The sequence below is a fragment of the Helianthus annuus genome, chromosome 10 (assembly GCF_002127325.2).
Source record: "Helianthus annuus cultivar XRQ/B chromosome 10, HanXRQr2.0-SUNRISE, whole genome shotgun sequence".
Classification (NCBI taxonomy): domain Eukaryota; kingdom Viridiplantae; phylum Streptophyta; class Magnoliopsida; order Asterales; family Asteraceae; genus Helianthus; species Helianthus annuus.
The window spans coordinates 80,555,027-80,579,942 of record NC_035442.2 but is presented as its reverse complement, the minus strand read 5'-3'; the positions used below and the strand labels follow the sequence as shown (position 1 = coordinate 80,579,942).

The following is a 24,916-nucleotide window of genomic DNA, read 5'->3' as shown; positions in this document are numbered from 1 at the left end:
AAAGGAGTTTGGAGCTGAATATAAAAGACATTTGGAAGACCAAAGAATGTGGAGAAATCACAACACAAGAAAAAGACTTGAAGCATTTGGATGCGGGATCAAGTGGGAGTTCAACGACACATTATTTGTGTCTATATTCACCCTTAGGAAGGACCTTTTGACAACACTTGTTTCGGCTAACAAGTGTGGTCAAAATAGTTGGCTATGGTTATGCACCTATTGTTAAGTATGTTGTGCTTGTGTGGTTGTTTATTTATGTTGTTTGGATGATATGTTGATATGCATGCTTAACAAACTAATAATCAACAACAAGCTTAAAATTGGTTCTTTAAAGATCATCAAAATGATTAATAAAAGGTTATTAAAAATTAATGATTTTATAATAAAATGAGTTTTATTAAAAAGAACTTTGAAAATTTGTTTTCACAAAAGTACCAAGGATTTGAATGCATGCAAATGTATGGTACATAAAGTTTTCTAAACTAGAATTTTGAAAACTCAAAATCCCTTTTATAAAACAAGTCAAACACCATCCTTTTATACAACACTCGAATCACTTGGGAACTCTTTTGTGGGATAAAGGTCACCTAACCACATTTGAGGGAACTTGTATATTTGAGGTGGGTTTACCATGTTTGTGGGATAAAGGTCACCTAACCACTTATGTGTGTAAACTCACATGTGTGTGTAAGTTGGACGACTTGATTTGGAAACCATGAACTTAGGGTCACCGAAGCATGGGGAACAAAGGTGTTGATGGGATTAAACATGCCAACTAAACATAAAGATGTTTAACCGATCCCATATGGCTAAAAGTTGCAAAGAGTTGCAATTGTCAAACGTTGACTACCTTGTTAATTTAAATAGAGGGATAAAGGTCACCTAACCAATATTTAACTGTAACGTTGGATTCTAGATTTTAATTATTAATTGTCTATGAGATATAAAAGGGTATTAATAATTAAAATATATTAATATCGAAAATACTAAAATCGAACTTTGTAAAAATTTTGTAGATGGCTGCTAACAATATTACCTAAACCGTCCGTAACCTATCACTGAAAACGATCCTAATCCCGATGAACATCTTACGGAAGATAAGGATGCCTATAACGATTGGATTAAGTATATCAAGGATACTATGCAAGCTTCTTGCCTCATGTTAGGAATTATGATTCTCGAGATTCAAAGGATTTTGAACATCATGAGCATACGACATGATTACCTAATTGTAGGAAATGTTCCTAAGGGTAGAACGCTTCGAAACGGTTCGAGCGTTTCATGCATGTCGAATGGAGGAAAACCAATCAGTCTCATCTTATGTCTTTAAGATGAAAAGCCATATTGATCACCTCGAAAGGCTCAATATGGATAAAAGGGCTTTATCCATTCTAAAGATCAATGAGGATGGCAACAAGAAAGGGCATCACCCCGACACCAAAGCAAATGTTGCAAATGGAAACGGGCACATCAAAGGGAAAGAAAAAGAAAGGCTAAAGCAGAACCACCGAAACCAAAATATAAGAAGGCAAAGGTTGCCACAAACGATCAATACTTTGAGTATGGATAGATAGGACATTTAAAAAGGAATTATCCAACCTATCTCAAAGAGTTGAAAAACAAGAGGGATGCTAGGAAAACCTTAGGTACAATCTTAATGATACATATTGACCTTAATGTTATTTCTTCTAACACATGGGTATTAGATAACGGATGTGGGACTCATGTTTGCAATTCGTTGCAAAAGGTTCAAAAGAAATAAACATTACAAGAAAGGAGACTATGTTTTGAAACTTCCAAATGGTTTGGAAATTGTTTTAAAATGTTATTTGTATGCTCCTAGTTTGACTAGGAACATTATTCAAGTTTCCCTTTTGAGACAATATGTTTCAATTTAAAGTTTGTAAACAATAACATTTATATCGATGAATGACATGTTTTACTTTAAAGCTATACTTTCAAATGGTATTTATGAATTGGTTCATAATAATACATCATTTTATAGTTCAATGTACCAAGCAATCACCAAGAAACTCAAAATGGATTTGAGTAAGTATCCTTGGCATTATCGCCTTGGTCATATAAACAGATGTCGTATGTAAACACTTCGAAAGAATTGTCTTTTGGAAACAAATGAAATTTTGATACATGTGAATCTTATTTACAAGGTAAAATGACCAAGTAATCCCTTAGTGGGAAAGGGCAAAAGATTTATTAGGTATCATACATTCGAATATATGTGATCCTTTTAAGCCAATGACTAGGAATGGTGAAAGATACTTCATTACTTTTACCGACAACTATGGTAGTTAAGGTTATGTGTACTTGACACAAAGAAGAAGTTTTGAAACGTTCAGAATCTTCAAAAAGTGAAGTACAAAATCAACTCTTTTAAACTTCCTCGTTTCGATAGAGGAGGAGTCGAACTCTATTAGATATGGTTCGATCTATGATGGCTAGGAGTGCATTATCTCTATCACTTTGGGGTTACGCTTTACTCTTCGCGGCCCGTATGGCCCCAACCAAGAAAGTGGATACGATACCTTTTTGAAATATGGCATGGAAGGGCTCCATCATTATCATATTTAAAAGTATGGGGTTGTGAAGCTTATGTGAAGCAATACACCCCAAACAAATTGGAAGTACGATCCACTAAGTGTATCTTTGTAAGATATCCTAAAGATGGTATAGGATATTAATTCTACGATCCAACAGAGCAAAAGGTATTTGTTGCTCGAAAGGCTGAGTTCTTGGAAGCAAAGTTCCTTGTGGAAGGAATTAGTCGAACAGTGAAACTTGATGAGGATCAAGAACCCCGCTACACGTTTGGTTGATACTAGCATTCAACAAGAAGGTTGTTGAAAACGATCAAGTGGTTGATCAATACACACAAAACGTTCGCAGATCTGGTAGAATTAGAAGTCCACCTGAAAGATATGGATTTTTCATAGATGGATGCTACGTGGTAGATTCGGGTGAACCTACCACATACCATGATGCAATATCAGAATCTGATTGTGACAAATGGCTTGAAGCCATGAACGTAAAGATGCAGTCCATGTATAACAACCAAGTATGGGAATTAGTTGTAACACCTCTTAACTCCAAAGTAGTTGGAAGTAAGTGGGTTTTCAAGAAGAAAAGCCGATATGCATGGTAACTTGAATACTTATAAAGCGAGACTTGTAGCAAAAGGTTTCACTCAAACTCAAAGGGTTGATTATGATGAGACCTTCTCGCCTGTGGCGATGTTAAAGTCAACTAGGATATCATTTGCCATAATTGCACAATATGATTATGAGATTTAGCAAATGGATCTCAAAACGACTTTCCTTAATAGATATCTTGAGGAAGATGTCTATATGGTTCAGCCTGAAGGTTTTGTCGATCCAAAACATCCTAAAAAAGTATGCAAGTTAAAGAAATCAATCTATGGATTGAAACAAGCATCTAGAAGTTGGAATCACCATTTTGATGAAGAAATTAGGGAATATGGATTCATCAAGAACGGCGATGAAGCTTGTGTGTATAAGAAGGCTAGTGGGAGCATTATTACTTTCTTAGTATTATATGTTGATGACATTCTACTATTTGGAAATAACATTCCAACCATGGAAGGTATAAAAGCCTGGCTTGGAAGTTGTTCTTCCATTAAGGATCTTGGTGAAGTCGCCTATATTTTGGGAATAAAGAATCTATAAGGATAGATTAAGGCGCACGATAGGTTTAAACTAAAGTGCATACATTGACAAAGTCTTGAAAAGGTTCAAGACGGAGAACTCTATGAAAGGTTTGGTACATATTCAAGAAAGGACAATATTGAGTGCATCTCAATGTCCAAGCTCAAAGGACGAGCAGGAAAGAATGAAAGGAATCCCATATGCGTCTGCTATAGGATTCATTATGTATGTAATGATATGCACTAGACCGGACAAGTTATGGGCTTTAAGCATGACGAGAAGATACCAGCGAGTAACGGTCATTGGGTGACTGTTAAACTATATATATATATATATATATGTATATATATATTGAAATACCTTAGAAGAACTAAGGATATATTTCTAATATATGGATCTGGTGAAAAGAACTCATTGTAAAGGGTTACAGGGATGCGAGTTTCGGAATTCGTTGTAAAGGGTTACTTGGATACGAGTTTCCAAACTGATCGAGATGATTCTCGATCACAATTAGGGTAGCATTGTCCACAACAGAATCAGAATATATCGCCGCTTCATTGATTGAAATAATTCATATGGATCTGCCACTTGAATTATTGCCGATCTAGGGGTAGTCCCTTCCATTCAGGACCCTAGAGATCTTTGTGATAACGATGGTGTGATTGCTCAAATCAAGGAACCTCGTGCACATCAAAAGTTTAGGCACATTGAGCGGAGTTTCAACTACATAAGGGATGAAGTTGAAAAGGGGAAAGATATGTATTCACAAAGTTCACACTGATCAAAATATTGCGGATCCACTCACGAAGCTCCTTGAACGGGCAAAGCATGAAAGGGTCATACTTGTGCCTTAGGACTTCGATATTCTAGTGATTGGATTTGATCTATTTTGTATTTGGATATTGGAACAATTGTTATTATAACTCTTTATGGTATGTTGAGTTATGTTCCATTTTAGCATGTTTAAATCCGTGAATAAGTTACTTATTCTAAATGTCCGTAGTCGATCATACTTGTGGGAACAAATATGAATGTAAGACTATTATGAACTTGGATTGGTGGATATTCATTAGGTATGAATATAGAGCAAAGTGTTGCTGCCAAAGTTCATAGATATTTGTAGGATACAAATATTGGACTGACTCGCTCTCAAATATTACTGCATGGAATCATTTGTGATTGATCATAAGTAAATTTGAGTAAAGGAGAATATCATAGTATCCTCTGACCTGAGATACATATTGGGTCTTGATATTCACCAAATATTGTACCTTGACTTTTTCTTCGCTGTTAGTAATATGACAGTACATAAGGCTAAGCTCAGGTGTGTTACAAGGTGATTGTGAGAGACGTATGTAGTCAAGAAGGGATTTGTTCCTCTTATTCGTTGAGAGTAAGATGTCTAAGGCCTGATAAAGTTAAATCAACAGAGAGTGATCATTCTGTGTCTCTGGATTTAACATGACATCTGTAACGAAAGGATAAATGATAGATTCACCTAAATCATTTCAAGTAAGGGACTTGAAGGGGATGATGTTATTGAATGGCACATATAGTCATACGTATTAGGGGTAGTAAACCGTAGTTAGGCGTTATTTACTGCTTGCATCAATCTTCTATGTATCTTGTGCAAGTGGGAGATTGTTGGACTCTGTATGCCCAAGACACATATTAAATTGATGTGGCTAGTACGTTATGATCCAAGTCGAGTCATACCCAAATACAAGCTAGACAAACACTTATAATATTTATTTGTGATATGATAAAACAATTAAATATTAACACTTATAATATTTAGAAATCGGTTTTCTAAATAATTGCACTTGACAAACTAATAAATTATATGGATAATTTATTTTGAGAGAATATTTTATTTTGTTATTTAATGGGTTAAATAACATAATAAAAGTTGTATAAGTCTTATAACATATGATGTTATAATTTTATAAAAGTTATAAAATTAATCAAGACATAAATTATTTTATAAAAGAAATTTGATTTTTTTATATAAAATTAAAAGTCTAGGCCGCCATCCCCCATGGGGTCTTCCCAAAATTGTTGGTCCAATGAGATTTCATGCATTTGCATGTGTGTTGATTGGGTGCTCTTCCCTAAATGTTTTGGCCAATCACATTGCATGCAAATTGCATGGATAGATGCATCTTGATTGGGTGGTCTTTCCAAGACCATTTTGGTCCAATGAGCTTACATGCATTTTGCATGGTTAGAAGGCACATGATTGGGTAATGGTGGTGGCAATTCTCTCTCATCTTTTATAACCGTTTTAAGATGACAAAAATGGAAGAGATGAACTTGGAAAAAATCTCTCGAAAATGCTCTACAATTTTCGGCCAAAGGAGTGCCATTTGAGGAGATAATTTTCAAGTGAAAGACTTGAAAAATTACTCTCTTAAAATCGGCCAAGGTGTGGTTGATCAAGAAAGGTTTTTCAAGTTGGTAAATCAAGTGCAAGAACTCCATAACTTTCCTTCATATTTTCGGCCATGGTGGTTGATTTAGATGGAAATCTTAGTGAGTTCATAAGTGTAGAAATCCTAGCTAAACATAAGGTGTTTGTTGGAAGGCTTGGGGTATACAAGCTTGAGGTCTTCTACACTTGAAGGCAACCGTTCAAGAAGCATCATCTTTTTCATATCCATTACTCCTTGGAAGGTAGTATTCTAAACACCCTATGGTTGTGTTTTTGATAGCATGCATATTCGTATATGGATCCGGGTATTGGGTTTTACATATAAAATGGGTTTTATATCTTGTAAGTAACATGTTTTAAATAATATTTTCCGCTGCGTTTTTATTTCATAAGGATGAAATTACTTTATTAGAACATGTGAAAATCCCAACAAAAATAACCGGCCACCACCACTTCGCTGATTTCAAGGATTCTAATGTCCGTGAAGATGGTGAATTTACTGTGCGTTTTCTTTTGCAGTTTACGCATAAGGAAATTCTACTAAAAAATAGAGGAAGATGCATTTAAGCCAATCTAACATCACTATGATGGTCCCAAGTTTCGGCTTGAGTTGTCCATCCGTTAGGTATACATATGTCAATGTTCTTTTATTATTGTTTTTGATTAGTGAGGCTTACTACATATGGCGTTGTTATAAATGATGAAACTACAGACCCTGGACTTGCTGGACCTGTGTGAACAAGATGGGGTTTAAAGTTGCCAGTGTTAGCTCGAATGGTATCCATATAGTGCATCAGCAAAGATGGATTAGGGTAATATAGTGCAAGTGTAGAATGTTGTTAAGCAACATTCTATTCATGGAACTTCTGTATAGTCGCAAGTTTGTCTAAATTTTAACCTTTTGATATGTTTATAAGTTTTACACAAAATATTAAGAAACACAAGTTAGTTTGAACGTTTTAGCTTGTTAAGCAAAACAATCCAAGGCGGATTGGTTTGATTAGTTTTGAGCTTATCGTTGTGCTTTTCTTGGCTTGGCGCAGTTCGATTTGTTTACATCCTTTTTAAAACTCTTTAAATCCCCATGACCGGTTTTGAAGTACCTTAACCGAAAATTTAGATTTTAGTTATGACCCAACTGAACTGAACCTTCTCATGTACACTCTTAGAATTACTAACAAGTCTTGTGTTTTCTGTTGCATCGCGAATTTGGTTTTGATTATGGCTCAAAACCGAACCGCCCCGTACATAGCCCTAAACTCACCAACTTAAGTGACATGTTTCCCGCTGTATCGCACGGGTAAATGACTAGTCATGTATAAAAGGGTATACGAGTCGTATATTTGTCAGGTTGTCAAAACCATTTTGAATCCATCTAAATAGATAATGTTCTGGTTGACCTACTGATCAAGTTTACTACGATAGGTCTGCTTGCTAACCTATTTAGATCCATTTAATCTATTTTACAGCATACCAACCTGATTAACATGTGTTGATGACTACCTGTCACCTCATTTGACATGTTTGGATAAATAGGTTAAAGACAACTTTAAGTTTGTGCATGGTAGACTTGAAGTATTTTTATACAAACACAAATATGGATCGTGTTGAACAATTCAACCCGACACGATTGGTACACATAAATTACTCGTTTTAATTTATTTTTCCTCATATTCTAAAAAGTTTAACTGATCCGCCCTAATAATTTACAAGGTCAAATTACAAATAAACTATGAACTCCCCTCTAGTTCCGCTTATGTATGAAGGCTACAATTTTTGTTTTGTATTTTACAAATGTGGTTTTGTCACTTTGGGTTTCATGGAAAATATGTTGTGGGCGTACTATTGGCTTCAGCTGTTGACTATCTTTGACTTGGTGAGGTGAGTAAGTTGTAAGTTGTTTTGATGTTTCGCAAGTTTGTGTCTACATTATTTGTGTTTTGGTTTTCGTGGTCAAAGAAACTCAAAGTTAAAGATGTGGTTGTTAGGGGATCTGCTAATGCCGCTTTAAAATTGAAAAAGACAAAAGAAAAGAAAAAGTTTTCATATGCCTCAACTAATCTCATTTTGTACATATACAAAAAGAAAAGGAATTTCCATAATTTTAATTGAGTTTTAAAAACAGATGGGAATTTTATAATATCACAAATGTATTATTCTATGATTATAATAGAGTGATCATGAGAAAACTCCTCTTTAAAAGAAAACTTCATCTAACCATTACTAAATAGTAATCTCTAAAACCGAATAAATACCCAAAACTCCAAAAAGCTAAGCCCAATCCCTAAAACTGTGATCCGTATGGGGCTTGAGTTGGGGGCATTGTTTGACAAGTGACAGGTGTGGGATCCACAAGGTGTGGTGTGGTGTGACATGGTGGGGCTTCGGCTGGGTGTCGTTTGGCGTGGCTTCGGATGGCGTGGCCAGCCATGTGTATTTTGTTAGTTTTTTTTGTTTTAACTATTTAAATTTCATTTAACTAAGAGTTAATTGCCCGGATAGTCCTTGTGGTATGTCATTTTTTCACTTTTAGTCCCCCCCTTTTCAAAATAACATGTATAGTTCCTGTGGTTTAACAAACTGTTATAGGACATGGGTCACAATTTTAATAGATAATAAAAATAAAAATATTAAAGTTACTCTCTTTACATATTTGGGAAATTATAGTACATGTATAATGTGTACGAATCTTAACAAATATAACGTATAATACAACATATGTAATTATATTGATTCAAACTATGGTCTTCAACAATAGCTTTAACCATGTCTACTTGTATGGTTCGTTGTATTTTCAGGCCGTCATTTAGGCTTCAACGAGGTCTTGAACCACATTTTCTTGTACAATAATTTCCTATAAAAAGAATACACAAATGTTGACGGTTGTGGCTGAGGCACGTGTTCAACACGCTTCCCTTAAAACAGATTTCACGCCTCTACCAAGGACGACGCGTCTGTCTCCCATGGTACAATAGCCGAAGCAGTCTGTACTGTCGGAGGAGGCCACACGCCCGAGATTACACCGGTAAAATCATAGTGTTAGACCTTTTGGAAACTAATAATAGAAATGTAGTTGAATCATGTAGAGAAACTTATCTCTATATGTTCCCAATATATGGGTTATAGAGTACTTTGTAACACCCTGGTCGCGTAATATAACAAACCGTGGCAGAAACATCGGGGAGTCACGTTACAGGAATTGTTTCACAACACATGGTATTTGAAGTTTTGTTTATTTCATTAATAGACTCATTGTTTTGATACAAACCAAACAAGTACAAACAATTGTCCTTCAAGTTTTTAAAGTCACTAAGACCCGCGTCCATCCTATGTGAAGCAAGCATACATATCATCGAACAAAAGATCCTAAAACATATGTGAAAAACAGTCAACAAAGAAAGCTGGCGAGTACATAGGTTTTGTGAGTGTCAAATTCATGGCTTTGAATTCATATTGCAATACGTCGTTCGACTTTGGGAGTCGATGAGTATGAATCTTGAAATAAAAAAGTGTTTGATATTGCAATATATTTCATCAACTTTACAAGTTGATATAATTAAAACAAAACCTTGTAGCCATGAATCTTGACTGAAAACATTTGTTTTATAAAACCGAGTAATAAATCGTCTTGAAAGAAAACTTTGTATAGTTTATATCTTTAAGTGAAAATCATTGTGTGACATTGTTCAAAAACCATTCGTCCTTGTTATAAACCAATCGTCCATTGTACGTGTCATAAACCATTGTATGTGTCATCAATCAATCGTCCGTGTCATGAATAAATCGTCTGTGTTTTAATTGTGAAAACATTTGGTTGTTCTTTAATGAACACATTCAAACCTGTGTGACTCGACTATACCACCCATGGGGTATCTTTAATAGACCCTGAAAGGTCTCTTTAACAAGACACATGATTTGTTAATCAGAAATAGTTTCTGTCGTTCCCCAAACTGTCACACCCCAAAAACGTCACAGCGGAATATAAAACGTAGTGGAGACGGAAGTTGGTGCCCATTTATCTCTTGTCGATCGATGCATTTAATTGTTGGACATTTTAGTATGTTTTAAATGTAGGTTATTTAAACATTACGATTTAAGACACGACACAACCATGACATAGTTAAGTTGTTTATGATCCTCGTGGATCTTATTACATTCGTCCCAGAAGTTTTAAAAGTTAGTCCAACATTATTAAGTAACAAAACATGCATCAACATCCACAAGATACGCCATAATTCCCGAAGCCGAACTCAAGTACCTGTAGAACACGTTAAAAATCAAGTGTTAACACAAAGGAAGGTGAGTTCACTTATTCGTTTACTAACAGATTTTATTCCAAGGAAAACTTTTTGTTTAGGTGTTTATTTAAAAACATCCATTTAATTCTTAGAAAGTCCATTTTACTTTCTTAATAAAATCCATGGGCCTTCCGTCGCAGTTTCTCGAATCCGACCATATTGTTACTGCTCAAGTTTTGTATATTAAATTATTGCGTCAACTTTCAGACTCGTATGTTAGCTAGACGATACGATCTATATATTAACCATGCAGGGATAATCAATGTAGACAATAAACAGAATAATAATTCGTCGTTTGACATTGACACAGGGTGACCGGTCAATACGGGGTTGTCAACCCGATAGATCTACCAACAATTCATACGCGTACAATACTTAACTGATTAAACGACATCATGGGCGGAGGGTTCTTTCTCGAAGAACAATATGATGTCTGCCTCACGTACAATATATATATCATACTAATATGACAATTTAATATACTACGATTTATGAATTCCCCCGTCACTCAAATGTTGAGACTCAGTCCGAAATTCATCCCCAATCCGTACGGTCTCGTTTTACTTAAGAAATACCGCACATACAATATTCATTCATCAAAAACTTTTTACTTCGAAACGTATAACTTATCAAATTCATATATTTTCAGCGAAAATATATATTTTATATTAAAAGGTATGTTTTATTTCGAAAACATTATTAAACCCTTTTAACAACGTGTTCCACCCCCAAAATATATACAAAACAGTAAAAAGAGAGGTTTAGTGACACTCAGCTTTGGGTGCGTATTTTAAATAGCGCAATCCCAGAGATTTATTTCCACACGTCCTATTATATATATAGGAACGATTTTAAATTAATATAAACATCACATAAATCCTAAGTTTCTCTGTTTCTTAGAATTATCACATAACTTTGAGATTTTCTCGAAAAGTTGTCATTTTTTATTATGTTGGCACGTTAATATATATATGAGTCCATATATATATATATATATATAGGCTCAGGATCATTTCAGAACTCTAAATAATTACAGAACTTTCAGAACTCCTACTAAACAATTGTTTTATATATAAATTTCTGTATTTAGGGTACTTTTATCATTTATCATATGTATTTTTATGATTACATACATTTTAAGAGTAGTTTACATATGTATAATAATTAAATTGTATATATGTGTAACAACTAATTACATATATGTAAAAAAAAACAGTTTACATATGTGTAATCATAAAATTACATATCAAAAAATGATAAACTACTTTTAACATGTATGTAATCTTAAAAAAAAGGAAAAATGGATAGAAGTGCTCTACAAATTAAAAAAACTAAATAAAAATGTTGTTTATTAAGAGTTCTGAAAGTTCTGCAATTATTTAGAGTTCTGAAATGAACCCAACCCTATATATATATATATATATATATATATATATATATATATATATATATATATATATATATATATATATATATATATGTATGATTTTGCCACTTGAACGATTTTATTGGTGACCATTATTGTGTAAATCCGTTAACTCTCCCGTTTATACGTAATATATCTACGATTTGCGCGTCGTAATATATATACATAAACGTTCACAGAATTTATCATCAACACACATGAGATCTTGTTAACTTATCTATTTTGTCATTTTAAAGCAAATATACATAAAACATCTCATATGTATCAAATTTCATGCTCGACAAACAAGTTACACATTTAACGCGATTTTTACCGTTTCTACCACACAAAACGCACAAGTATACATGCATAATCCAAATTCTGAAAATCATGTTAAAACTTAACATATTTTCACATTCTCATGTTTAAATCACATAACACATCTTAACACATAAGGTTCACCCAAAATTTACCCATACTAGTGTGCTTTGAAAAATGCGTATTTTAGCGATTCGGTAAAGTTTTCGGGCGTTGGAAGTCACGTATGACCAACCAAACACCAAGTAAACTTAAAATTAGTTATAATACTTATTTTTAAACTAAAAATATCAGTTTACTTACTGATCTAAATCAGTTTTTTAAAAATCACTTGAAAAGCCGATTTTGACCGTTTTAACGCATAGTTTTGCGTTAAACATTACTATAACCATCCCAACTCGAAATGACTTGATATTTGAACACAAGACATGTTATTTACTGATTAAAATAGTGATCATAATCAGATTAGTGCAGTTTTTGTGTAAGTCACATAAATCATGCGATTTTACGTATTTTACGACCCCTAATGCACCAAGTACAACATGCAAGGCTAGTAAACATTATCACAAGTTTATATATCATTTAAAAACTTCAAAATAGCCTTATTTTAGTGTTTATATTCTGATCAAAATTTATTTTTATCAAATCTTATTAAAATCATCATTTCATGAACATATTCCAACATGCATGTTCTAGTAAATGCATCTAATGCATACATAACATCTTTTTAATCATCTAGCATGAACTTGAATGCATCTAGACCTTTATTTAACTCATGTTTCAAATATTCAAACATTTTATACTTCACATCTTCATTGTCAAATCATTCATACAAAAATACAAGTGTTCTTACATTTATAAGTATATAATCAAAAATTACATGCATGCATTCACATATACATACATATATACCTACGGTTCATATATACATACACTCATATGAATCCAAACTTTTACTTTTACATGTTTATTCACATGATTAAAACCCTTTTTGAACTTTCCAAGATCACATGCACATCACTTTTCAACATATTATCAAGCAAGATCAAACCAAAAATCAAAACTCATACCCTTACATACACACATGCATATGTACGACCACATATACATACACATAGACATCCATATTTATTTTATTCAAAAACCCATTTATTTTAGTTTTTAAGTTTGTGAATAATTTCAAGAACTTTGAGAAACTTCTATTATCAACAACATCATTAAGAATAAAAAACAAGGTTTCTAAAATAAATTTTATACCTTCAAGTTCTTAAATGATTTTTAGTAAAATTTGGTGATATTGGACTTGATTGTGGCTTGAAACACCTTGAAATCACTTCTAGATCACCATTTGGACTCATAAACACCTTGTAATGAGTATGAACATGCAAGAACTTGGTTGAAATTCCGAATTTTGGTGTGCGTAGTGTGTGTGCAGCCGTGAACAAGAGAGAGAGTGTGAGAATTGATTGTCTCAAATTATTTTCTTGATTTATAGAAGAGATTGGAAGTTGTGTTGATGCATGCACCTCCATTTTTACCCAATGAATGTATGAAAGAGGAGAGAGAGAGAAGTCTTCTACTAACACATGTCCCTACACACATATATACATATATATATATATATATATATACTAGTCGTTTACCCGCGCGATGCAGCGGGAAACATATCACTTAGGTTGATGAGTTTAGGGCTATGTACGGGACGGTTCTCGTTTTCCAGTTAATTTATCAGTTTTCTCGTGATATATTGTATATTGTAAAAAAGTTTGGTCTTACGTAAGATGTTAATAAATTTCTTACGTTTATTGATGCTAAATACCTGAAGCATGAAACATCCAAACAGGCAATGGATAGGGCATTCGAGTATGAGACCAGAAATGGATTGATAAAACTATTAGGTTTAGTAATGTTATATTATATCAGGAAACCCGCGCGATGCGGCGACAGCGACAATTTACAAAGGGGTACTCGTTAGTTTATCAGTGCTCTCATGGAAATGAGAAACACGGCGTCTTACCACGACGGGATTGTTCACAAGTTGCTTTGGGATTGATTAAGAGCTGTGAATGCCTACAAGTCGTAGTTGCAAGGGGATTCAAGCCAATAGTGTTACCAATAGTGTATATGCCGTGATGTGACATCCGAGCTTGTTGTAATCATTGAGGGCATGATGTCTATGCAACACCAGATTACTAATTCTAAGGGGAGCATCAATAGCGTGAAGGATAAATAAAGAAAGGAGGTATCAAGTTGGTTATGAAAGTTGTGTGTGAAGGGTCTCTCTCATCTCACCTCGATCTTCTCTAAATTTCCCATCTTAATTGATTTTTAACTTCCTGTAATTTCCTCTATGCTGAAGTATTAATAAAGCTTTTGATTTCACCCTAAATTGAATTGTTGGTTGAGTGTATTTGAATTTCAACCCATTACAGAAGAAGACATTGTAAAGATGCTTGAACCTAAATCACTTCATGAGACCTAATTTTTTGCATAGTTACAAGAGGCTTTCAAATTCCAATTTTAAAATCCCAAAAAATCTATATTTAGTTAGTCCCAACCCAACCTAACCCATAAGCTGGACTTTCAATAGTCATTATCCTCACATTTGGTATGAGTGGAAACTATATTTTGGATAAAAAAAACAAGCTCAGAAGAAGCTCTTGAAAAAGCTCATATGAGATCTGATTTCGGTTTCATAACAGTACAAGATATACAAGTATATTAAAATAACAATTTTTTGGTCACAAAAGAGTGAGCTTTTTCCTTGAAAATTACCATTAAAGCCAGAAAATAGATCGGCACACCAGTTTGGGTAGCTTGTTGATATATGTTAGAGCAAACCAGGAAGTTCAATATAAACTTAAAGCTACATTTTTAAAATAATTGTATATTTTTTTATTTATTAACAAGCCGAGCTCAAGCTTTAGACATAGAGCTCGAAACGAGCTACACTAAAGCTTGAGCTTAGGCTAAACTTGTAACTTTAAATACATCACGAAGACAACTTCTCTCATCAAAATTAAGCAGATAAGCATAGTTTCTCATCCATTTAAAATAAGCACCCCTTTAGTAGTTTTTCTAGTGCATACCTATTGCAAGAGACCCCGGATGGATATCATAACGTTCTGCAATGGAAATGTATGCCTGCAGAATTTTGTTGGATCAGAAAGTAATGCAACATATTTGACCATCAACAGAAAAAAGAAACTGATATGTATTTAACCACCAAATGTAACATATAAGCTCAATATCATATAGTATGTTACATCAGATGTAATGTAATGTAATAAAAAGATTGGAATTCCTTTAATAGCTTCTCTAATTGTGAATTTGAGAAGCTGTATCTGGATTCCCCTTCCGAATACCTGCCTCTGAAGAGATTCAAACGAGCATCGACTGCACCACCGTCAGGTAACAGATACGCAAACAATTCATTGAAGAATGGGCCACGATTGTCGCCCCTATATTTTACAGTATGCAAACATACCTCTCCAAGTGACAGCATTCTGCCAACCCCGAATCAAAATTTCGACAGAGCAAGTTGTATGAATTCTACAATACTGATACAAATATTCTCATTAGATGTGGCAATGTGATGTGAGTCAAAAGAAGTCGGGTTAGCTTGGGGCAAACCACCGTAAACGCTTTCTACTCTATTTCTTAAAATTCATTAATAGGTAAGGTACCAAATATGATTATAGAACTATATTATTTCGATGATAAATCAACCGTTTTCCATAAGTAATTTAGGAGGTTTTAAGCATTTAATGAACTTTGGATGGATGTCTTTAAATCTTTTAGCTCAACGTGTCTGACCCATTATTAATAAAACACAAACCAAATCGACCCTAATGTATCATTTAAACCAAATCAATAACACAACACCTGAACGGATATTATCCTTGGATAAGCCGGATTCTTTTCAGCAGCTTGTAGGAACTTCATGACCCCGTATGGCGTTTCATTGCTGACACCAATGAATCTGATCTACACAAAATCCCACCACCCATCGTTACGTAATGTTGACTTAATGATTACTAAGGGTGACTTGATTGACATGATTACCGACCTTACCAGCATCAACTACTCTTCCTAGAAATTGTATGAAATAATATTGACTGGCAGGATCATAATCAGTTTCCCCAAACATCGGAACATAACTGCAAGAAATTCAGGACATAATTCAGAAGAAATTGTATGAAATTATATTGATGTAGGTTTTTAAAGGGAATATATACGAACCGGTCAGGCCAGTGCACTTGATAAAGATCGATAGAGTCAGTCTGCGCGCGCAGCAAGCTGCATGATTCTCCAGTATACAAAGTGCATGTTGTCGTTAACCACGGTTGGGACGAATTCAGGTACATTGCAAATAACCATTTGAAAGTAACCTTCGGGTGATGAGACGAAGTTTGTGTAGTACATGAGTAGAGTTCTTGGAAGATTATCCCAACCCCATATGCAAACCGGTCTTATTATCTAATCAAAACCGGTCCAACCAGTAAACCGGGTCACCAGTTCAACCGCCACTCGCAAAAAAGGGGCCAATTCAACACATTACACATAGCAACTGAACTTGCTGGTCAGGTACAGTGGTTATAACTTATAAGTTTCTTATGGTAGAAGTGTGAATGCTTACTCTTTCCACCCTAACTTGCTCGTGTGTTCGATAAAATTGACATCGCGCTTCAAATCACGAAATGTGAAAAGAAGATCTGCAAGCAAGTTCAAAAAATCAGTAAACGAAGCAATACAAAACCATGTTCTTCTAATAAACAATGAAGCATACCGTCTTGAGTCACGAGAGGATAATCCGAGGCACTTAGGTTTATAAACCAATCCCAATCCTTAAATTTCTTAAGAAGTATAGCACAAGCGTGAAGAGTGTTTGACACCATTGTGGGTCCTGTATATGTAACCATATTCGCTTTCGGAAACACATAAACATTCCCAAGATCGTTTCCAACTCGTGAAGCGAGCTCCTTTCGCTCCTCAACCATGAAACCTCCTGCTCGACAATGCAAAAAGTCAGCCATAAACCAAACATACAATGCAAAATGAGAAGGTTTTGTGAGTTAAAAAAAGTTTTGGGGGGCTTTTGATCTGTAAGACAGATTATTTTCAGCTAAAGCTTGGTATTATGACCCATTTGACTTGCTAAAGATCAAACATAACTTGAAATGATTACATTTGTGAATGATTATGGTTCAAAAAGTTCCTTGAATTTTCCCATTTAAGACCATTCAAGACATTTATATAGAACTTTTTAGGCAAACATTATACTTTTCATGAGACAGTGAATACGTCCTATTTTACATGAAAAAAACAACGATTTCACCTTATCATTCCATATCGCATATGTGTCCTCAGTGTTTTCATATCCGACCCCATTTCGCCATGTACATCACATATTTTAACATATGTAGTATTTAAATGTTTTTTTTTTTATTTTTTTTATTTTTTAATTAAAAAATTGGGTTTTTTAACCGGTGGTCGGTTAACCAGTTATAAATAACCCAAACCTATTAAAACGCAATCCTAGCCACCAGATACATTGCCTCTAATCTGGTCTCAAAATTCTAGTGTGTACAACAGAGAGCCACCAAACCCCAGCCATCAAACCTTAACCGTCACCATTGGTTCACCAGCGGCGAGGTGGTGATGGAGCAACTGTATATAGAATGGATGACGCAGTGATGAAGAGGCGCATTTAATTGTAATATGAATTATGGATTCCATCTCAAATAAACACATTTAGAAAAAAAAAAAAAAAAAAACTCACAAAGTTGAACTTACGTGAAATGCTCAAATAAAGCTTTAGCAGATTGCTTCCTAGACAATAAAATCAAACAACAAATCAAGATGTTGTCAACACTATAACGGTAAAAAAAAAAACCTTACAATAAAAATTATGTTAATAAGAATAAAGCAAAAGACCCCTAAATAAAACAAAACCATATGAAATCAGTCAACTTGAATCAAATCTTGAATATTCATACCTTAAAGTTTGTCAAGTAGTCGGAATCGCTAGCTTAACCAAACAACCACCATTTACAGTCGCCGATGAGAGCAAAATCCAAACAGATCTGGTGAAATCTTCCACACCCACCTGGTGCATTATCTTACCGTGTAATCTTGGAAATAAAAAAGGCAAGATTTATAAGATAAACAGTTCAAAGTGACTTCACACTTGCACAAAAACATTATTTTCAGTTTATCTGTAGAAGCAGTCAGATCTGAATGCAAACCCATCAGATTTTAATGTAAAAGACTCAGATCTGAATGTAAAACTACTGAATGTAGCTAGAAAACTCAGATCTACAAAGTATTGTCATCTTCATCTTCCTCACTCCATCTTCATCTACACCAAACCAACCGAAAATGTCAAAAAAAATGACCTTGAGCTGACGAAAGCAAGAACTGGAACAGAAACATGGAAGAAAAGAACCAACAAAGGAGAAGTACCTGGTTAACTCGTTCTGAGATTTGTGTATACGGTTTGAGTCCTCTTCCCTGTTTGAGAGAGAGAGAGAGTGAGAAGGAGAACCAAGGAAGATGAGGGTTGAATGAAGAAGATTAGGGTTGCAGAGAGAGGATGAAAGAGCGGCTGAATGAAATGAATAGGGTTTGGAGAGAGATACGAGCATTATATTGGATCCGGAATATTAAATACGGGTCAACATTATCCGGTTCAAGCTCCATGCGGCATCACAGCAAGTGTTGAAAAAGTTCTGTGCTTTGTAGGTTTGTACAATAAGCTTTAAACGCTTGTATAGTGGTAAAAGACCATTCTTACCCTTCCTATATGCTTATCTATACTATATTATAATGCATGAGTGAGGGACATTTTAAGATACCCAAAAAATAAGAACTTTTCCTCTTCTTTATTTATAAAAAGACCCCTAAAATGAGGGTAGTTTGGTCTTTTAAACATTATTTATTTTTTAGCCCCTAAAATTATTACACTTAAATCCCTAAGGTTTTAACAAAATTATAGATAATTAGTTACAATTCACTCATCCATAACAAACTTATCATTTTTTTACGTATTCTTGACATACCTTATAAACTATACTGTTTAAAAAAAATCCAAAGATAGCATGATGATCTACACATTTTTGTCGACGTTTCGGTAGTTGTCTTGTTCAATATCGACGCACAAATTAAAAGGTACAAGTCGATTATGCGTTAATGTACAAGTAATTAATAATTGTGATCTAATGTGCCTAATCTACAAAGATGGCTCCATCTATGCAAACAAAAACAAAAACAAAAGGAATTAAAAGTACCGTAACATAAAATGAAGATATTTTCTGTCACATTTTATTTTATTAAAATTGCCTAATATCTATACTTAGATATATCTTATAAAAATTTAAAACTAACCACAAAAAACTTCCTAAATAAAGGGGTGGAAAATCTAAAATTAAACCCTAATGCACTTCTATAGTTACTACTATAAATATAGCAGGACACTCCTATATCTATTGCTAAACAAAGTTAAAAAAAATGGATCCATATCTGAATTCAATTGTTGCGAAAGGTCAGTTTTGTTATATCACAGCAGTGAATATTTTTTTTCTTTTATTTACTTTTATGTGAATGTTAACTTATTTGATTTTTCAGATTCAGTTGCATGATGAACGTGCCAATTTAAACAACACATTTGTCGAACAAGCTTCTAAGGTATTGATTTTGCTGGTTTTTAAGTATTATTTTTGCGTATATCTTTCATATTAACATGTTCATCATGTTATTATATGTGTGTTTTATTGCAGGATGATGGTGATAAAAGTATTGATATTATTTCTTATGGTGCAATGTTTAGTCCATACAAGTTTAATCTTCAATGTGAATTTAGTGAAGATGTAATTTTAAGTTTTATTTAATCTTTTTTTAACTTTTGTCATTCATAGGGATCGGAAGTTTGAGACTCAAAGGAAGAGATCCAAGAGACTCTCTTAATGGAAATGGAGTGAGATTATTAATTTAGACGATTATGAGGACAATGACAAAGAAGAGGAATTAGAAGATACTGCCGATTCAAGCAGTTTATTTAATCTTTTTTTAACTTTTGTATTTAACTTTTGTCATTCATAGGGATCGGAAGTTTGAGACTCAAAGGTAGAGGTCCAAGAGACTCTCTTAATGGAAATGGAGTGAGATTATTAATTTAGACGATTCTGAGGACAATGACAAAGAAGAGGAATTAGAAGATACTACCGATTCAAGCACAAACCAGAAAACCCGATTAAAAATACGTCGAGTGTCAATTCAGAAGCGGAACAGATTTCATGCAGTCTAATATGAAATCTATCAAGTGTTTTTATATTATTTTTTTCATTTTCAGTTCTTATGTTTGACCTAGACGTATGAATAAAGTTTATTTTATATTTGAACTTTATCTTTGGTGTTAATATAATGCAATTATTAACCATACTAATAAAGTTCAAAATAATGTTAATATCCTAAATTTACAAGTCAACTGAACTTATATAAGTTAATATCCTAAAGTTGCAATAAATAGATATTGCAGTTAGATATAGTCAAGCTAAAATTATAAAATATTACAGTTATTCTTGGATATTAATCTAATAATTTGCATTTCTTAATTAAAAAGTAATAAAGTAATAAACTTTAAAGCTAAACTAAAAAACTGAACTTACTATGATATAAAGTTAATAAAAAATTAATTATTTTATAAACATTTTTATAACAAGTAATATAAATAAAATACTCCAGAAATTTACAATTTTTACTAGATAAATTCTAAACTGGGTTGCAAATTTTTAGGAATTATAAGTTCAACTATATTGTTATAGATAATATTAATCAGTTCTAAAGAATTATTTACCAACTTGACTAGATACATAGTAGTAGATTGTGTTGCATATTTTAAGGGATTATTAGTTAAAAGTAGACTCATATAGATAAGATTAGTTAGGAACTAAAAATTTGAACTTAATATGATATAAAGTTAATAAAGATATAAACTCTTATCATCCTATTTTTTTATAAAAATAATTATTGAAATTTTATAAAAATATAAATTTTTTTATATTTGTAAAATACCGAAATTTAACAATTTAAGTTAAAGCTCTAAAACGTACTTACGAGTCAAATACTATTTTTTTATTTTTATAAAAACGAAAAGTTTAAACTTAAAGTTTATTGGATGGGTACTATGTGGATATTTAGAAAAAGTTATGAACTTTAAAGAATAAAATTATACTTTATAATTTAACCAATAAAATAAACAAACTTTACAAGTATAACAACTTATCTTTTATTTTTTGTCTTTTGATTATTAACTTTTATAAAAAAAAAACATTAATTTTTGTCTTTTATTTATTAATTTTTATTAAAAAAACAAAACTTTTACATATGTGTAAACTTATGACATATATCCACCACAATAATATTATCATAAATATTATACGAATAAGAAAACTACCAGAAACAAGTGTTACAATGCAAAGTGTCGCCCCCGCCGCATCGCGCGGGCACCCTGCTAGTTAAAGTAGTATAGATATCCGAATTTAATTATATGTATACTATATATATATATATATATATATATATATATATATATATATATATATATATATATATATATATATGTAATTTAGGCTAAAAACTGGTATTTTACTTAATACCGGGTATTTTATCTAGCGTTTTAATCTCGTTTTAGGGCATTTTAAATTATATTTAATATTCTATAAAAATAATCTCACCAAAATATTACTAAAATAATATTTTGTTTGCCTGGACTGGCGACATTGCCTGTATTTGGCAGTATGCGCGCTGTGCTGCGCGGTACGCGCTTAAAATCACAAAAATAGGGATTTATGCTTTTTTATTTATTTTTATCATTCTAAAGTAATAAACTCATAAAATTATTACTAAGATGATTTTCAGTTGCCTTGACAGGCTGTGTTGACAGTATTTTGTCGGTACACGCGCTGCATCGCGCGGTACACGCGCTGCATCGCGCGGTACACGCTTAAACTCGAAAAATAGAGTTTCTTAGCGTTTTAATTTATTTTTCCTCACGAATATGATTAAAATTACTATTCTAATCATAATAGACTATTTTTAGGATGTTAACACTGATCGGGTGGTCATCGACGTTCGTTTCGTATTTTAACCGTTACGTGATAAGCGTTTATCTTGTCGTTGCCAACATAATTTTTATCAAATTTTAATTTTACCAATTCATTAAATTTCACATATAAACATCATAACCAGTAAAATATAGCCCTGTTACCTATTCACAACACGTGTTACAAGTGTACGGTACGGCTTGAAAAGCAGGGTGTCACAGTCTCCCCCTGTTTAGGAAATTTTGTCCCCGGAATTTTTACTCTACAGGTTTTGTTTTCGCACAAGGTGGAAACAGTAAAAAAACAAGCTTGATGAATAAGGTCTTGTAGTTTTTGTGAGAAACTTTGATTCTTACAAAGAATTTTCGTTGACCTATATTACATACATTCTCAATTCCTAATCTCACATCTCAACGCTCTCCACCCTTTCCAAGGTTCAACTTTTCAAACACTTAACCAAGAAGATTAAGTCAAAATTCCATCAATTCGGGTTCTACTTGTAGGATCGCGTTCTGACCTGAATGAGTCGTTCAGAGGTGTTCAACTTCGTTTCAGGTGCGGAATAACAAGAAACGGAGGTAGAAATAGCTGATTCTTCACTTAATCTACTGTTTGTATTGATTTGACAATGATTACAGCTCGATCTTCACACCGGCAGCACTTCGGTATGGAATACAAGGCAATGTTATGTGATTTCGCTCATGGGTGCCTATATATAGGCATGAGATTTCGCTCCAAGGGACATATGTCCATATGAGCGAAACCCCATATGTTCAAATAAGCGAAACCTTCATTCTATGACCATAAGAGCGAAATCAGCTCACTAAACACACTACTTTTCCTATTTTCTCGTAAAACGCGCCCTAATCTATACAATACAAAGTAAGACTCGATACAAGACGAAGTTGACAGATGTAGTGCACCAACAGACTCCCCCTCAGATGTTGACGAGTCGACTATCGAGTCACGACAATGCTGTGTCTTCACATCTTCAGTCTTGATCAGTCTCTGGGCTTTTCTCTCTATCTCTTCATCAACAGACTCCCTTTTAACATTATCTGCTTGAATATCTTCAGACTCCCCCTCTCGATTTGCTGGCATTTCTTTGTTCTTCAGCAACATCTGGCATAACCTCTACTCACAGCAATTAATTTCTAGGATCGAAACTTGGCTTTCTTCAATCAAAGTCCTCAGGTATTGTAACCTGGCTCTTTATCTTTAGGTCCAAGGTCGAAACCTGGCTACACCTGCACATTCTTAACCCAGAAGTAAATTTTCTAAATTTAACAATTTGAATGCACCAACACTCTGAAATAATCAGATGATTCCCTTTCATAAATGTATTTATCAACAACAACTCTCCCTCAAATCACTTTCTCTATGATGAACCACTTGTTGATTTAAAAGCACATTTAGATGTTTACAACTCACTTCCCTTTACAACAATGTCATCATGTTTAGCACTTGGAATTTTGAAAAACAGCTTTTTAATATCAGTTGACAAAAATCTTTTTGACTTTTTCAAAAGGTTTATGCTAAAACACACCCAAAATCTTTTTAGATTTTCTGAAAGAAAGTAAATGACACCACTTGTAAAGACAAAGACTGACACCAATTGTAGAAACAACAAGAATGCAAAAATGAAATATTTACAAACAATATTTTTAGAGTTTGCGTAAGAGGATCATATCAGTTTATGAGACATGCCACTAACACCGTTAAGCTTGATTTCATTTTAAGCTCTAAACAATTCACCTAGATTGTCAATATATTTATCCACTTAAATTTTTACACAAAGTTCAACTGATCCGAGATACGATGTTAATGTTTTAATTACTTGAACTTATCCGTGTGTCCTACTTCTTGAATATACTCCCGTATCCAGATCCCAATATTCAGTCTTACAGGTGAGTATACCACAGATGATATCTGTATAGAAGTTATAATGCGAGGGCCATGAGAGCTCAGGTCGATACTTCCATATACGCAAAGAGATGACGGCTTCGACTTTTCGGTGTGTCCCCTTTAGAGGATCTTTTGATTTCAACAGCAGCGACTATCAATTTTATTGTTTCATCAGCTTGCTGAGGGCGAAGCTATGTTTCAAGAATATTCAGAAAGCATTATCCGGGGACTAGGTCAGTACTTCCATACAGCAGAAGTCCCGAGATAGTACCCCAGATATCACTAAGCATAAAGACCTAGTATCTTAGAATAAGGGACCTTTCAAACAAGATTTCAGGAGTTACCTATATATTCAAGATGTTATTAACCCACAGAATAAGCAAGTTTGAATTTTAGGTTTATATCTCGTCACAATTTACTAAGTGTGTAAAAATCTACTGACACATCCGTAGTAAGATTGTTTATCACATTTTTATCTTTACATTTCTTTAGCATGTTGTGACAGTCTACTGATGTACTATCATTTCCTTTTTTCACAACACAACTCATTTTTTATTTTTATCATGTTTTTGTCTTTTTCAAATTTTCTAATGTTTTTGGATTTTCTGAAAATTTTCTACTCCCCCTAAAATGCAAACACATTAAGGAAATTTGAAAACTTTCTAAGCTCTTGACCCACATGAAACACAAAATGTAAAACAAACTGTACAAAACTTGACAACTGACATCGAATCGCATCAAATTGCCATTCACTAGGCATAAACAACCAGAACTCC

At 33.5% G+C, this 24,916-nt stretch overlaps 1 protein-coding gene across 11 annotated transcripts; it reads right to left on the bottom strand.

The window, feature by feature from the left end:
• Nucleotides 1-10,262: 10,262 nt before the first annotated feature.
• Nucleotides 10,263-18,770, bottom strand: LOC110885149 (protein tas-like). Of its 11 annotated transcripts, none has more exons than XR_002561903.2 (10): nucleotides 18,598-18,770; nucleotides 18,132-18,493; nucleotides 17,929-17,964; nucleotides 16,922-17,140; nucleotides 16,375-16,847; nucleotides 16,202-16,292; nucleotides 16,018-16,114; nucleotides 15,620-15,692; nucleotides 13,390-15,276; nucleotides 10,263-10,369 (listed from the first exon to the last, which is right to left on the bottom strand). XR_002561903.2 is itself a non-coding variant. In XM_035979112.1 (10 exons), exons 5-10 carry the CDS (start codon nucleotides 16,497-16,499, stop codon nucleotides 15,248-15,250), a joined length of 426 nt encoding a protein of 141 aa, XP_035835005.1. In that variant the 5' UTR covers nucleotides 16,500-16,847; nucleotides 16,922-17,140; nucleotides 17,929-17,964; nucleotides 18,132-18,493; nucleotides 18,598-18,768; the 3' UTR covers nucleotides 14,920-15,247. The 11 variants fall into 11 exon arrangements, 2 of the variants coding, with proteins under 2 accessions (XP_035835005.1, XP_021988532.1); XM_035979112.1 differs by lacking the exon at nucleotides 10,263-10,369 and adding an exon at nucleotides 15,498-15,503 and having other exon boundaries at nucleotides 14,920-15,276; nucleotides 16,018-16,119; nucleotides 18,598-18,768; XR_002561902.2 differs by having other exon boundaries at nucleotides 13,390-15,692; nucleotides 16,207-16,292.
• Between the last annotated feature and the right edge of the window lie 6,146 nt (nucleotides 18,771-24,916).

Bases quoted from the DNA above. Each gene is read 5' to 3' on its own strand.
- LOC110885149 (XM_022132840.2), bottom strand. From the start codon at position 16,499: ATGTACCTGAATTCGTCCCAACCGTGGTTAACGACAACATGCACTTTG. The intron at 16,293-16,374 runs GTTCGTATATAT...AATTTCTTGCAG, and splicing joins CAAGTGCACTGGCCTGACCG to TTATGTTCCGATGTTTGGGG. The intron at 15,504-15,619 runs GTATGTTTGCAT...GAATCTCTTCAG, and splicing joins GAATGCTGTCACTTGGAGAG to AGGCAGGTATTCGGAAGGGG.